The sequence below is a fragment of the Ciconia boyciana genome, chromosome 2, assembly GCF_034638445.1.
Source record: "Ciconia boyciana chromosome 2, ASM3463844v1, whole genome shotgun sequence".
Lineage (NCBI taxonomy): Eukaryota > Metazoa > Chordata > Aves > Ciconiiformes > Ciconiidae > Ciconia > Ciconia boyciana.
Genome location: NC_132935.1, coordinates 101,921,551 through 101,936,286, shown reverse-complemented (window position 1 = coordinate 101,936,286; position 14,736 = coordinate 101,921,551). Strand labels below are relative to the sequence as shown.

The 14,736-nt window shown below is 51.9% G+C and overlaps 1 protein-coding gene across 1 annotated transcript; it reads right to left on the bottom strand.

Moving 5' to 3' along the window:
- Nucleotides 1–8,280: 8,280 nt before the first annotated feature.
- Nucleotides 8,281–13,091, bottom strand: SOX4 (SRY-box transcription factor 4). Its single transcript, XM_072853377.1, has one exon. The coding sequence runs from the start codon at nt 12,171–12,173 to the stop codon at nt 10,854–10,856; it is 1,320 nt and encodes a 439-aa protein (XP_072709478.1). The 5' UTR covers nt 12,174–13,091; the 3' UTR covers nt 8,281–10,853.
- Between the last annotated feature and the right edge of the window lie 1,645 nt (nt 13,092–14,736).

Genomic DNA, 14,736 nt, shown 5'->3' with positions numbered 1-14,736 from the left:
ATGTACATAATCCTCATGGTTAGCAAAAGGAAATACTGAATTACACCAGCCAATGAGAATCAACCTTTATTTAGAAAAATACTTAGGAAGCGCAAATGCAAAACAAGATGAAAATCAATTATTTAAATCAAGGTTTCCAACTTGATAATTTAAATCATGATTAAAATTGGCAATTTAAATGACTTTGATCTAAATCAATCCCTTGATGTGAAACCAGACCATTTTGTTTGTCATCATTATTGTTCTCAGAGCACCCTGATGAAAAAATTATTTGTAAATATGCACATGTGGATATTTCTTTATCTACATGTTTGTAATTCATTTATGACACAAAGAGCATTAACTACACCTTAGCATACCTATGACACAACTCTATTTACCAAGAAATATTATTAAATGGGAATTTTATTTTCTAAGTGATAATATTTCCCATTCTTTCATAATATTAGCATTATTACAGGACAATTTAGAATTAACTGAGTTTCAGATCACCAACAGACCTGCCAGTCACAAACAGAGCCACAAAAGCTTTAGACCTGCCATTTGGCATCTAGCATCCTTCAGAGAAGACTACAAAACCCACATCAGATCTGTAAGGCCACAGGACACCAGGTCCTATGTTGAGTGCTAGGGTCACCCAGAGTAGCACAAGCACAACCCTCAAATGCCTCCACAGCCCATTGCACCAGCTGGAGATGGCTACAGGCTCTTCGGACTTGCCTTTTTAACCTGCCTTCCTGAAGATGTGTCATATATGTGTCTTCATTCATCCATCTATAATTTTTACAGATGGAAGCTGAGGTCCCAAACACACTACATTTCTACAGGCTTTGCAAAGGGAGATGCTCAGGAGAAAGGATAGAGGCCCAGGCCTCAGCTTAAATGAGCTCCTGAGGGGTGGGTGAGAGTCCCAGGTGGGGCTGGCCAGGGGAATGAAGTTAGTGCACTCCAGGCCCTGCCAGACAGGTTGTAGCAGGGAGTAATGTACCAATTAGACACCAGAGAGTCCACCCAACGGTGCTCTCCTGAGATATGAATCTGCAGAAGCCAGGTTCCATTGGCTCACACAATGATTTGCTGACATCCTCACCTCAGAAGAAATTAAAACCTCAGCCTTTGTCTCTAACATTGCCTGTGGATAATGAGCCACCCAGATTGTATACTCTGCCTGAATTAAACAAAGATACAACTTTCCATCTCCACTAGGCTCTTAAAGTCTTCCTCCTACCTCTTTCTCAATTACTGCCCTAAGAGACCAGTTTCTTGTTAGTAACCAGCAATAATTCTGCTTTACTATACAGGCTATGCTTTAATAGTACAGTTTTTTTTAAAACTTCTCTTCTTGAAGTTCATATCACCTTGGGTCCCAACTACTGCAGTATTTTTTTCCCCCTTCTTCCCATGCATCCAGACTTTCTGATTCAATGACCGTTTTCGTGGCCCATGGGCTTGACCACGGTAACCTCATCCATGCTTTTGTCCCCTGGCTCTCTTTCACAAGTAACCCTATGTCAGGGTCCTTTCCAGCACCACCACAAGCTTATCAAGTATCTTATTGTTCCCATGCAGCAGCAATGAGTTGGCTACGATCACCTCATGATCCCAGCTTCTTAACTATTGGTTTGTTATGTTCTGTATTTTCTCTCATCATGAGAAATACTTTGGAAGAGGTCCTCACTGGTGCAAATTTATGTGTGTTGTCTTCCAAATCCCTTGTTAATACCTGTCTTCATCTGTGATACCTGCAAAGAATGAAAGAGCAACTGGCTCAGGCTGCTGCTGTAGTGAGATCAGTGCTGCCAAACCAAATGGTAATATTACTTTGTTTTCTGCTCATATCCATGGCTGCTTTTCTGTCCTACATTTAAACTATAAACAGTCTGAAGTGGGTCTTCTCTTTTTGTCCTGTACTTATAGTGCACCAAGGACATGAGCTGCTGATCTATGATTAAGGGCACCAACAACTACGTAACAACAATAATAATACAATAGAAGAGAAGAGGAGAAGGCACTATGATTTCATTTCTATCTAAACCTGGAACAATTTGTTAATGGAATTAGGAAGCTTCCTTTATGTAATTATCACTGAGTACGTCAGCCAAAGTCTAACTCATGGTGTGTATCTTTCACTGTGATAATACAGTATTTTAGAACTACATGAAATACACCATTTAGATAAGCTGAGCTGGAATTTATGACCCTCCATTTCAGACCAGCTCCAGAGCACTAGTGTGCAGTTTCAATTCAGGATAGGGAAGCAAAGGACTCAGTTTATAAGGCTTCATGCCTGAGTTCTTAAAACCGAGGAGAGAGCTCAAGCAAAGAACATTTTCACACTTTTTTTCCCCCAAAGCTGATCCAAAAGAACGAACCCAAAGATTTTTAAAATACTCAGGGTTCCTCCTTTTTTTGAATGAGAATGTAAAAGTTTATTCTTATTCTGTTTCATTACCCTGTTGTCTAGAAACATCACACATTTGTAATTTATCAATTAATAAAACCCCCTCAAACCAATCCAAAGGAAAGTAGCATAACAAGATTTTCCAAATCATGTTGAGTCTTGGACAAAGTTTGCAGGAAGACGAGGAATTAATCTGAAGATGCCTGTTTCCGACCTCCTGTTTTATCCGCTGTACCACTCATTTCCCTACAGCTAGAACTATGCAAGTTCTTTCATTAGAAAATAATCATGTTGTTTTCTTATTATAGAAAAAAATTGCTTTCTGGAACAATTGAATATTTACATAAAATATGTCCCTCTCTGGAAATTAAGCCCTAAAGGTATGTACAGTTATATAAGCCCTAGAGCACATAAATACTTACATGTAAACAGGAGCTACCTCACATAATGTTAAATTGCTTTGCCTTTGTTGGTACCCTGAGTAAGTCTGAATCAATGGCATCACAGGAGCAATACCTCAAATGCCACGTTTCTGAATCATAGCAGTCCCTAGCATGAATTCTGCCAAGTCTGAAGACATCTGAATTTGCTTTCATGGAAGTAAACCAATCCAGATCTAGGTGTTCAAGCCTGGAGAAATGCCCACATCCCCCTTTAAAGTGCCATTCCCTTTGCCACTCACCGGGTCCCACACAGTCCTGTGTAACCCGCTGTCATCAGCACACCAGTCACTTTATGTCCGGTCAATGCACCCTCATTAGCGACCATCCCACTGCGGCAGTAATTACAACTTCAGCAGTTCTGGGGTCCTGGAAAGATTTGGATATTTGCTTCACGTTCTTGAGAGGTGCAGACCATGAGCTGCATGCGGTCGCAAACTTCAGGCAGACTGCTACAGCAAAAAGTCACTCTATTATGTTTTCTCTGACACATGAAGAATTTGCCGGTTTGAAAGATGTGGTTGGGCTCCAGTTACTGGAGTATACAGGTTTCAGTGAGCTGTGCTGAGATCATGCAGTCAGATCTTGTCTGGTTTCATAGCAATCCCACTTTTTCAAAACAGTCAACCTGAGCAACAGCCTCTTAAATTATTCAGTTAGATACCGGCTGTTTTCATTTAGCTTTCAGAAATGCAGTCACAGTTTGTACCCAGCTTGGTGCTATTTTTGAGGCAGACAATGTGCAGAGATACCCTCATCTGAAAGCCTTGGACTAAGCTCAGGATGATAATGTAGCATGGGTACATCTTGGATACATCTTAAATTAGATTTCTTTTCTTTCTACTGCCACACATTAGGCAATGTGCCCTTTGCAAGGGAAGGAGATGAATGCCGAAACACAAGGAAAAGGGGGTCTAGGAGCAGGAAAGACATAATGTTCTGGGTCTACTGAATGGGAATTTACATCTCTAACATAATATTAGCAAAACTCCTCTTGAAGAAGGTAAGGAAGACATTCAGGAAGAAGCAAGGTCAGAGAAAGGAATGTAAACTGGAGACTGGGCGGGGGGAGCCCAAGAAGAAACTCAGTGAATTACTGAGAGAGCAAAAAAGGAAAAGTAAGAAAGACCAATGTTTCTCTTTTTCTTCCAGGTCTACGTTACAAGGGCACTGCCAACACAACAAAGCATAGCTTTGCCAGTATGACACAGATTTTGTCTACTATTTCGCTGGCATAACAGTGCCAAACAGGACTCAAAGCCCATAGCTCACCTGGCCGATGCCAGGTCTGAGTTTCTACTTGTTTCCCATCATTCTGAAAGACCCATATGGGCCCCTTGCAACCAACCTGCCAGCCTTGCTCCTATTTCTGCAAGCCCTTTTCCTCCTCCTGTTCAGGCAAGCTAATGCTGCCTATGATAAGGACGGGACACACAAGGGTGCATGAAGAGACTGGTCAGCATTTGTTAGCTGTCAACAAATGGCATCAAGGCCAGGTTGTGGACAGCTAACCTCCTCTGTCACAAACCAATGAACGTCACCTCACCAGCAGCCACCGTTATATTGCCCTTTGCTTCAAATAAACTCACTTAAAAGGGAAGATGTAACAGGAGCCATTTGGAGTTTGGGGATATGCTTCTGCCACGTGGGAGAATTAAGCTTTGTTTGCAAAAAACATGGAGGAGCTAGTATGGGGGAGAAAGGATACTAGGAGTTAGTGTATTGGTAGGAAAAAAGGCATAGGAAGTGACTCAGAACAGTATAATCTAGCCAAAGATACAGTATTAGGACATGTTGCATAGCCGTGCCTATGAGTTATGCCTAAATCACATTCCATGGGATTTAATTCTGTGGTCTATAGGTTGGTTACTATCGGTTCAATAAATGCTACTCCTTGCCTTGAGATGTTTATGTACAATGCACAAAACACAGCAGTCACTGACTGGGTAATTACTAAGTCTTGAATAAGTCACCTTTTGTGGCACAGTATACCCATCTTGGAGACAAGCACATTTATTTTCCTCATGTGGGTGATGAAAATCATAGCTGATGTTTAGAGCTCATTCGAGGACCCTGGAGAGGAGAGGTTGAAATGGTGGGAGGTGGATAATCGTTTTTGAACTCTGGCATATCAGGATGATCACAACATGTGTAGACCCAGGAGGTCACATTGTAGTACCTTGTTAATGTCTTCAAAGCTTTTCAGAGACCTTTATGGAGTTATTCTACATGAAAAATTAACCCTAATATATACATTCAAAAATTAGATCCAACACACAGAATAAAGAGCCCTTGAGAGGAGGGTTAAGCTCTAATCTTCTACTTTTTCCACTTTCTTGTGGAAGCAGATGTGGCAGAGGAGGGCTTGGCCAGTGTGAAAGCTCTGCACTTCATGTATCTGCACTGTGTCATGTATTATGTAAGCATATGTCACGACAGCTAACGGGGAGGCTGGGGAGGCCTCTAGCTCAATACCGTCCTTTCTGCTCAGTCAGGCTGTTTCTGCTGGAAGTGTAACACGGGAGTACAAAGCTTGCAAATGTGTTCAGTGTTGCTGACTCCTGGGGAACCCTACTTTGGTGCTGGAAAAGAAAGAAAATACAATATGGTCTATGCATGCAGTCACATCACACACTGCTTCACAAGGAAGGGAAGGAAATGAAATGAGACACAGGGGAGGCAGACCTGATTGCTGAAAATTATATATACACTCTTGAAGTGAATAGTCTTTATCTAATTTGCAGGTAAATTAATGATTTATAAAGAAGCATGGTCCAGTAAAAATAAATTTTAGCGACAGACATATGGTGATTTTTCATTTAAATCTTCTAGTTCAATTATTTTCTGTATCTCTGTGCACTATGAGATGAGCTGATGGAGAAACAGCAAAGAGCTATACAAATGAGTGGCTTAGCAAAAGACGAAGAAGAGACAAAATTGTCACAGTGGACAAAATTATCTATACCAAAGTTAAAATAGAAAATAGAAACTTCATTTTTTCACTCAGCACACAAACAAATTCACTCAGCATTACCACAAGATGTTGCGGAGGCCACAAGCAAGGAGGAGATGCCGTGGAGGATAGAATAAATTAGTGGAGCGGGATTCACTGGTGACAATGACCATGTGTGGCTGTAGAAGTCTCTAAAATGCTGATTACCAGAGTGAAGGCATAGCAGGGAAGGAGCAATTTTGCTTTGCCCTGTTTGCTCGAGCATGGTTGCAGCTTCCAAGAGCGGGGCTGGGGCCACTCATACCAGCTGGGGCAGAGGCCCCGGCCACCACGATGGCAGGGCAGCAGGAGGAAACGACTGCTACAGCAATCTCAAGTCAGAGGTTTCATGATGCTGTGGAAATGCACCTCTTCATAGGCACCCGCCACTCTGGCCCACGTCCAAGAGAAGATCTGGTGTTAGGCAAACCTACGGTCAGACACCAGTTGCGAATCCTAAAATCTAGTTTTCTTTTACACAGATCTTCATAAAAAAATCCTTGCAATAAATTTGCTAGCCTTCACATTTGCTAAAGGGCTACTACTTTTCCTTCCAAAACAATTATATGAGAAATATGGTCTATAAAAAAAAAGTACATTTGGTGATATATCCTTGTGTGGCTTAGTTCTGGGTGGTTCCTCTAGTGAGAGACTTGCCTTGCTCCATATTGCAGGCAGCAAGGAACATATGAATATTTCCCATTCATGTATATATGCACATATGTAATGCTGTGTGAAAATATATGTATATATTTTAGCCTGACTTCCACTTAGCTATCTGGAGGCAACAACTTGTGTCACCAAAGAGTCCCCAGAGAAACAATCCGTTTGGCAACACTGGACTTTATTATAACTGAGAACAAAAACAACGTACGCAGGAAACCATAAAACCCCTCAAGTTAACTGCAGCCAACGGCAAACAGGCCTGGAGCAGCAGCGGCGAGCCGGGCTCAGGCGGGGCTGCAGCCCAAGCCTGTCGCCTGCGAGGGGCTGCAGTTCGAGGTTGTCACCCGTCCCATCACCCCCCGGCCGTCTTCTTCCCTGATTTTCACCTGTGCTCAGTCCCAAGAGCAAATTTATCGATAACCACACCACCTGGGCACCGCAACGTGCTCAAGCCGGGAGGGTTTGGGCGCACACCTCCGGCGGGGTGCCGGCCCGCCTCCCCCACGCACCGCCCGGGCGCGGATGCCCCGACACCCGGGTGGCGAGCCCCGGGGATGCGCCGAGGCCGCGGGCAGAGACACCCGATTTGCACATGGCCTTGGAAAGGAAAGGCGCTGTATGCAAAGAGGCTAACCAGGAAACCTCCCAGGCAATGGGTGGCGTGGGGCTGCTGCTGATGGGGGATTTTTGCATGGCAAATACAACGCAGGAATTCACGGCGATGAGGCAGGGCACACATTAACCTCCTGTGCCGGTGCCTTTGCGAAACAGCCGGTACAACGTCTCTTTCCGTTTGCTGCTCCTTTTTCATGGAAAAGAGTTTATGGCTCAAAGCCAGCTGTAAATTAACAGCTAAGCGAAACCATTATGTCAGTGGGATGCTCTAATCGGTTTACAAAACACTGTTCGAGGTACCATGCATATTCGCATGCAGAAGGGGAACGCAGGCGGGTAACCGGCAGGCCGAGGTCGAAACCCAAGGGGGTCACCGGCCGTGGCCCCCGCCGGGCCGCCCCCCCCCGCGGCGGCCGGGGGGGGGGGGGGGGGGAGGACCCCCCCCGGGTCCCCTGAGCCCCCCGACCCCGCCCCGCGCATTCACACGGCTAATAGCGCTGATGGCCGGGCGTTTGCAAACGCTTTGCATGAGAAAGACTTCATTAAAGGTGCCCCGGAGAAACTATTTTGGATGGGGGGTGGGCGGCGGGGCCCCACTGCTGCCTGGGCCCAGTGGCTCGCTCGCTCCGGCGGCTCTCACCCGAAACGCCAGGGCAGAATGAGAAAAAAAAATCCCGTAAAAGGGGAAATAATCTCAACTCGCGGTGCCAGGGCCAGCTGCCCCGGGAGGAGAGGCGCGGCCTCCCGGCTAACGCACCGCCGGGAACCAGGGAGAAGCACAGCACAGCCCGCCCCGCCGTGCGGCTGCACGGCACCGGCTCCTCCCGCCCCCCTCACCTGGAGCCGCCCGCCCGCCTGCACGCAGCCGCCGAGCCCGGCCCCGCAGCCCGCATCCGCGACGGCGCTTCCCGGCGGCCGCGGTCACCCCCACTCCCCGGCCGGGCCCCGGAGGCCCCGGGGAGGGGGGGCGGTGGTTGGGCGGCGCGGCCGCCCCTCCCCTGGCCCCTCCCGGCGGGGCCGGCCGTGGGGCGGTGGCTCCGCGCTGCCGCCGGGGCCGGGCCGCTGCTCCGGCGGGCTGCGGGTAGCGCTGCCGGGAGGGCGAGAAAAACCCTCCCGGAGAAGGCTGGGGGCGTAGCAATGATGACAAGAGCAGCCCAGTGTTAGGGTTCAGTTCCAGCTGATTTTATTTCCTTCCCGAAGAAAAAAAAAAACAACCAAAAAAAACCAAAAAAAAAAAGAGAGGTTATTTACAGAAGGTCTATCAACAATCTGACAGGCAGTGAACTTGACATGGTTAGCTGGCATGATTTTTTTTTCCCTCTTCTTTCCCAACGTGGCGTTGTGGGTGATCGTTAGACAAAAAAAAAAAAAATTAAAAATTCTACACAGCATATTGCACAGGATGGATGACCAAAAAAATAACAAAAAGAACAAAAAAAAGTTAAACCCTTAACGGAACCACCTCATTAGGCAGACGTCCTAGTGCCTGTCATGTTATATTAACATACATAAACACACAATCTTCTTTTTTGCTTATTATAATACAGACTTAAATGTACAAAGATGTTTTCACTTTCTTCATCTTAAACACAACAGCTATAAACCTGAATACATATGCTATCATCATGCCATAAGAGACTAAAACAATTATATTTAGCGACAAGTAGAAAGGATTAAATAGTCAAATACAAGAATGAAAAACGCAGTACATAGTGTCGCGAACTCAAACCGGCATTTAGATAGATCCAGTGGTTTAAACGGCACGTTTTTGCTTATAAAAAAAGTGCAAACGATGTGGTTTACAAGTTAAAGGTACAGGATCCCTTCTGTGTAAATGCACCAGTTGCTTTACTTCATTCCGGGACAGGTTTCCCCCCAAAACGGTAGCATACAGTGTATACGCCTCAGGCTCCCCCTTCCCCGCCGGCTCCCCGGCCCCCTCCCGCCCGCTCCCCCGGAAAGGCAGGGGGCTGCAGGGCGGGCGCGGGCGGCGAGGGATGCTGTCACTTTAAGATGCCTGCAGATTGGAGTGTAAACATGGATAAAGTAGGGGCTGATTCGTGGGTGTGTGAGAGTGTGAGTGAGCGCGCACACGCGTGTGAGATACTAACCAGCGGCCCTGCTGTTAAAATCAGGAAATCCAAACAGCGATTTACACCGATTTACACCCCCTTTATATATTTTTTACAAAAATACACTGAGAAAATAATCAAACGTTTTCATCTCTCTTCTCTTTTTGTTTTTAAAAGTGTCAAAAGTCTACATTTAAATATAAAAAATTAAAAGTTAAAACTCTAGCCCTTCAGTGAAGGAGACATAAAAATGGTGCGGGTAACAACGAGAACTACCAAAAAAGGACAAAGAAATACAAGTCAAAAATGTTTGGCCAGTATAAATACGTCCACTTATAAAATGGCATCCGATTACATTTACAAGGAAAAAAAACAATACGAGGATGGAGCATCGGTGAGAAAAAACAGTCTTTTCATTTACAGCTATAAGGAACAAACACATACATACTCTGAGAAAAAATTTGGTCCTGAATTTTTTTTTAAAGTCCAGCACAGATTTGAGTTGCGTTTGAATCCTTTAAAGAGTTAAGAATGAAAAAAAGCTGGTGATATTTTTGTAGGAATCAAACATAGCGCCATCTATCTGTTTTTATATTATCCTAACACTATTTTTTTTAAACTGTTCAACAGTCTTACAGAAATCTTAAAAAGATAGACAGGATAACATGCTGTATTAAACCCCACCAGTGAAATAATCCAACACCATCACGATTCTGAGTAAGAAGAAAAAAACTACTTTTTTTTTTTTTTTTTTTTTAGTATTTTCGGTTTTTTGCAAAAGCCATCGCCCTCCATTTCCCCTGTACCACATCATGACAGAAACTGTTCCCGTTCGGTCTCTGTTTGAAAAGAAGTTTTCAGTGTTCTTGAAGTTTCGGCCTTATTTTTCTCTCTACATATGACATAAGGTGACCGAGAAAAGCGCTGCCGGCACCTCATCTGTACGTGCAAATCCGTTTCAGTTTATTATTATCTTCCTCCCACCGTATTTCCAAGACAGCTCTCAAGTGTTAGTCTGGCTCTTCTCCGCTTAACTAGGATCTCAGTCCAGCGCCCAGCTCCATCCACCTCCTCCTCCTCCCATCATCGTCGCCTCCTCTCACCGCAGAAGAAACCGGGACAGGATTGCTCCCCCCAAAAGCGAACCTTGCAAGGGCTTGGGTGGATTTTTTGTTTGTTTTTCTCCCTTTTTTCAAGCAGTTCTGATCGCTCTTTCACACGAAAGGGCGAATGCTCAAGACATCCAGTGTGCGCTCAGCACAATGCATCGCTCCCCCTCCTCTTTATTCGGTATAAAGTGGGCAATAACAAAGAGCCCAGAGGTGTGTGTGGTGTCCCCCCCTCCCGCCCCGTCTCTCTTTTCAGGAAATCTTTTTATTTCAGGAAAAGGACAGCGTTTCGCTCCCGCCAGTCTCTGAAAAAGCAACGTCAGGCTCGTCTCCCGGAGGGGGTGTGTGCGGGTCCGTCTCCAGCCGGAGGAAGGGGACTGCGGGCCTTTCCGCAAGGAGAGGGCGATGCCTCTCCCGCCGCCTCTCCCCCCGAGCACAAGAAGCAGTCTCACCAGCCCCTTCCCAGAAAAAGAAAGAAACAAAAGCGCCCCGGCGGGGTGGGCCAGTCCTGCCGACAACGCGCGTCTGTGCCTCCTCCAGCAGGGCCCGGCTCTCGCCTCAGTAAGTGAAGACCAGGTTGGAAATGCTGGACTCCAGCCAGTCCCCCGAGATCATCTCACTTACCTCCGGCGTGCAGTAGTCCGGGAACTCAAAGTGCGAGCCCGAGCCGGGCTCGAAGTTAAAATCCAGGTCCCGGTCGAGCACCGAGGAGCTGAAGCTGCCCAGGGACATGCTCTCAAAGCCGGGGCTGGGGTTGAGGTCCAAGAGGTCGTCCTCAAACTCGTCGTCCGACGAAGAGGAGCCGGAGGAGGAAGAGGAGGAGGAGTGGGAGGACGCGGAGGAGGAATGCGCCGTCGAGGGGGCCGGGGAGGAGGCGCGCAGGCTGGTGTAGCTGCGGTGATCCGAGGGCGAGCCCGAGCCCGAGCCCGAGCCGGAGCCGGGCGGCGAGGGGCAGGCGGCGCCGCCGCAGTCCCCGTCGGGCCGGCCCGCCCCGCCGCCCCCCTCCTCGTAGAGGCTCAGGGGGTCGCCGGCCTCCGCCGAGCTGCTCAGCGTGGGGCTGCCGGGCACGGCGCCGCCGGGGGAGGCGGAGGCGGCCGCCGCCTGCCCGCTGCCGAAGATGTAGACCCGCTTCAGCTTCTTCTCGGCCAGCGGCTTGCCGGGGCCCGAGGGCGCGCCCGCCGCCCCGCGGGGCTTGTACAGCGCCTGGTGCTCGGGCGGCAGCAGCGCGGCCGGCGGCTCCCCGGGGAAGGGGGCGGCCTTGCCGCCCGCCGCCGCCTTGCCGTGGGGCTTGCCGCCCGCGCCCGCGCCGCCGCCGCCCGCGGGGGAGGGCTTGGAGCCGCCGCCGCCCTTCTTCGGGGCGGGCTTGGCGGGGGCCGCGGGGCCGCCGGGGCCGCCGCCCGCGCTGCCCCCGCCGGCGCCGCCCCCGCCGCCCTTGTCCGCCTTGTCGCCGGGCTTGGCGGAGCTGTTGCCCGACTTCACCTTCTTCCTGGGCCGGTACTTGTAGTCGGGGTAGTCCGCCATGTGCTTGAGGCGAAGCCGCTCCGCCTCCCGGATGAAGGGGATCTTGTCGCTGTCCTTGAGCAGCTTCCAGCGCTTGCCCAGGCGCTTGGAGATCTCGGCGTTGTGCATGTCGGGGGACTGCTCCATAATCTTCCGCCGCTCGATCTGCGACCACACCATGAAGGCGTTCATGGGCCGCTTGATGTGCCCGCTGGGCGTCTTGCACCAGCTCGGGTCGTCCGCCTTGCCCCCCGTGGAGGCGGTGGAGCCCGGCGTGGGGGAGGAGGCGATGCCCAGCTCGATGCCGGCCCCGGAGTCGGAGGTCTCGGCGGCCAGCAGCGCCTCCGTGTTCTCCGCCGTGTTGGTCTGCTGCACCATCGCGGCGGCGGCGGCGGCGGCGGGGGGCTCGCCGGGGCTCAACGCCGCTCCGGCGCGGGGCAGGGCGCGCAACTTCTCACAGCGGCACCGAGGCGGCGCAGCCAGCCGCGCAGCCCCCCGCGGCCGCGCCCCCGCTCCCCGCACCACTTGTACTTCCACACCGGCGCCTCTTCCCCGGCGGCGCGGTCCTCTCCCCCTCCAGGCGGCGGCGGCGGCGGGGCCGCCCGCGGTCAGAGAGAGTTTCTGCAAAAGCAGCGCCGCGAGCCGCCCGTCCAAGTTTGCTTTTTTCTTGGGGTGCTTTGGGCTTTTTTTTTTTTTGGAGGGGGGTGTCGGTCTGCTTTTTTTCCTCACCACCTCGGATCTCCCCCCTCCCCGAAGCAGCTGGTCCAGTTCACAAGCGCTTTTCGCCTGCCCCCGGCGTTTCAGGAGAGCAGCGCGCCCGCCGCCGAAAGTCTCTCAGCGCTGGGCACGGCCAGCGTGCACCGCCGCGGGGGAGGGGGGAGGCGGCGCGCCCCCAAAGCCCCGAAAACCCCGGCTCCAGGACTCGTGGTGGCGGCGGGGTCGGCGGCCCGGAGTTTGTGCAGGTAGGATTTGGCAGTTGCGAGGTACTGAGCGAACAGAAAACCCCTCAGGAAAAAAAGAAAAAAAAAAAAAGGAAAAAATAGTAACAAATGGAAAAAATCCCCGAAAAAAAAAGAAAAGCGCTCGTGCATGAACGAGTGTGTACGTCCCCGGCAGGAAGAGCGGCGAGCCGGGCGCCGAGCCCCGTCCTCCTCCTCCTCCTCCGCGGCCGCCGGTGCTGCTGCTGCCGGTGCTGCTGCTGCTCCGCGCGCGCGGAGCCCCGCGGCCCCCCGCCGACCCGCGCGCCCGCCCGCCGGGCGATGCCCCGCGCCCCCCGCGCGCCGCGCTCCGCCGGCTGCAGCTGAGAGCGGACCCCGCGCCCGCCCCGCGCCGCTTTATCCTTTCGCAGCCCGCCCCGCGGCCAATCGGGCGCTGTATCCAACGCCTCCGCGTGCCAAGCCCCGCCCGCCGCCCGGCGATTGGCGGCCGCCGCGGCGCGGTAATAATCGCCGCGTGCAATGAGAAGCGCCCGCGCTGACCTCATTCCCGGCGGCGGGGCGAACTTTTTAAAAGGGGCAGGAGGGCAGCCCCGCGCGCCGCCCCGCGCCCCGCCGCGCACGTGCCCGTGCCCCCCCGCCGCGCTCCGCCCTCCCCTCCTCCCTGCCGGGGAAAAATTAGGAAATCAGCAAAAATCACCTTAATACAAATAATTAAAAAAAAAGGGGGAGGGGGGGGAACTAACCCGGCCCGCCCCCGCGCGCCGTGTCTGCGGGAGGCGGCGCTGGGGGTCGCGGCGGGGCGGGCGGAGGGGACGGGGCGGCCGCGGGTGGGCGGCGAGCGGGGACACCTGCCCGCACAAAGGGACGGGCGGGTGTCCCCGCCGCCGGCGCTGCCGCACGCCCGGCGGGCCGCACGCCGGGGGCTGCGAGGGGATGCCGGAGCGCCCCCCGTGCGCGCCGCCCCGCGCCCACACACGGAGTGTTACGGAGGGGTCGTCGCCCCTCGAGAAGTGCCCGCGAAGCGCTGCCGTCACGCCCCCTCCGCCACGGAGTTGGAGCTGAGCGGCGCCGGGGGTGGGACGGGACACACGGCTGGCACCTCCCGCCGAGCGGCCAGCCTCATACAGGCGACGGCCCTAATTAATCGCTGCCACCCACCTCATCTCCCCGGCGCGGTGGGAGGAAGAGGTGTTGCCTTTACCGCCCGTTTGCCCTCCGCGCCCTCCCCTGCGCTTCGCCACCGGCCGCTCCCGCACGCCGCAGCCCCGCCGCGCCGCCCGACCCCGGGGGGGGCTGCGGCTGGGGGGCCCGGCCCGGCCCCGCCGCGTCCCTCGGGAGCGGGAGCGGCCGCGGGGGCAAAAAGCGGTGCTGGGCCGGCGGGCAGGTACCGGCCTCCCGGGGCGGAGGTGCTGCCGTGCCGGCCCCCCCGCCCCCTGCCCCGCCGAGCAGCCCCCCGCCCCCGTCTTCGGGGCCCTTCCCAGGGCGCGGGATGCGTGTCGGGGATTGCTGTTTCATCTCATGCCCCCTCCCTCCGCCCTGCAACGATCGATACCGAAGAAAAACAGGGCGGCGGCGATATGCGCTGTGAAGCACCCCTTAAGGCCTCGCGGCATCAAAAAACCCCAATGCTCAGGTAAAGGGGATGGTAAGGCCATAAAAAATTGGCAGTGGTGCTCCCCAAAGATTCCTCACGTCATTCATCAGGGCAGGGAAAACAGGCTGTTAGACAGAACAGCTGTGAAAAATTTTGTTCCACACAACACCAGTTAAAAACACTTTTTAAATCAGAAAAAAATGGTTAGAAACAGCTGAAATGTCTAAGAAAGCAGTCTAAAAATAAGTTACACATTTTTGCAAGAAAATTTATGGTAGGATCCTTTAGCATGGTTTCTAGCTGGTTTGAGAACAAGCTTTGAATATTAAGATCCCACATTGGACTCAAACGATTAGACTGTCATGAAGCCCTGAGAAAAATCCCGAATTCCTGATACCTCCCTGGGTAG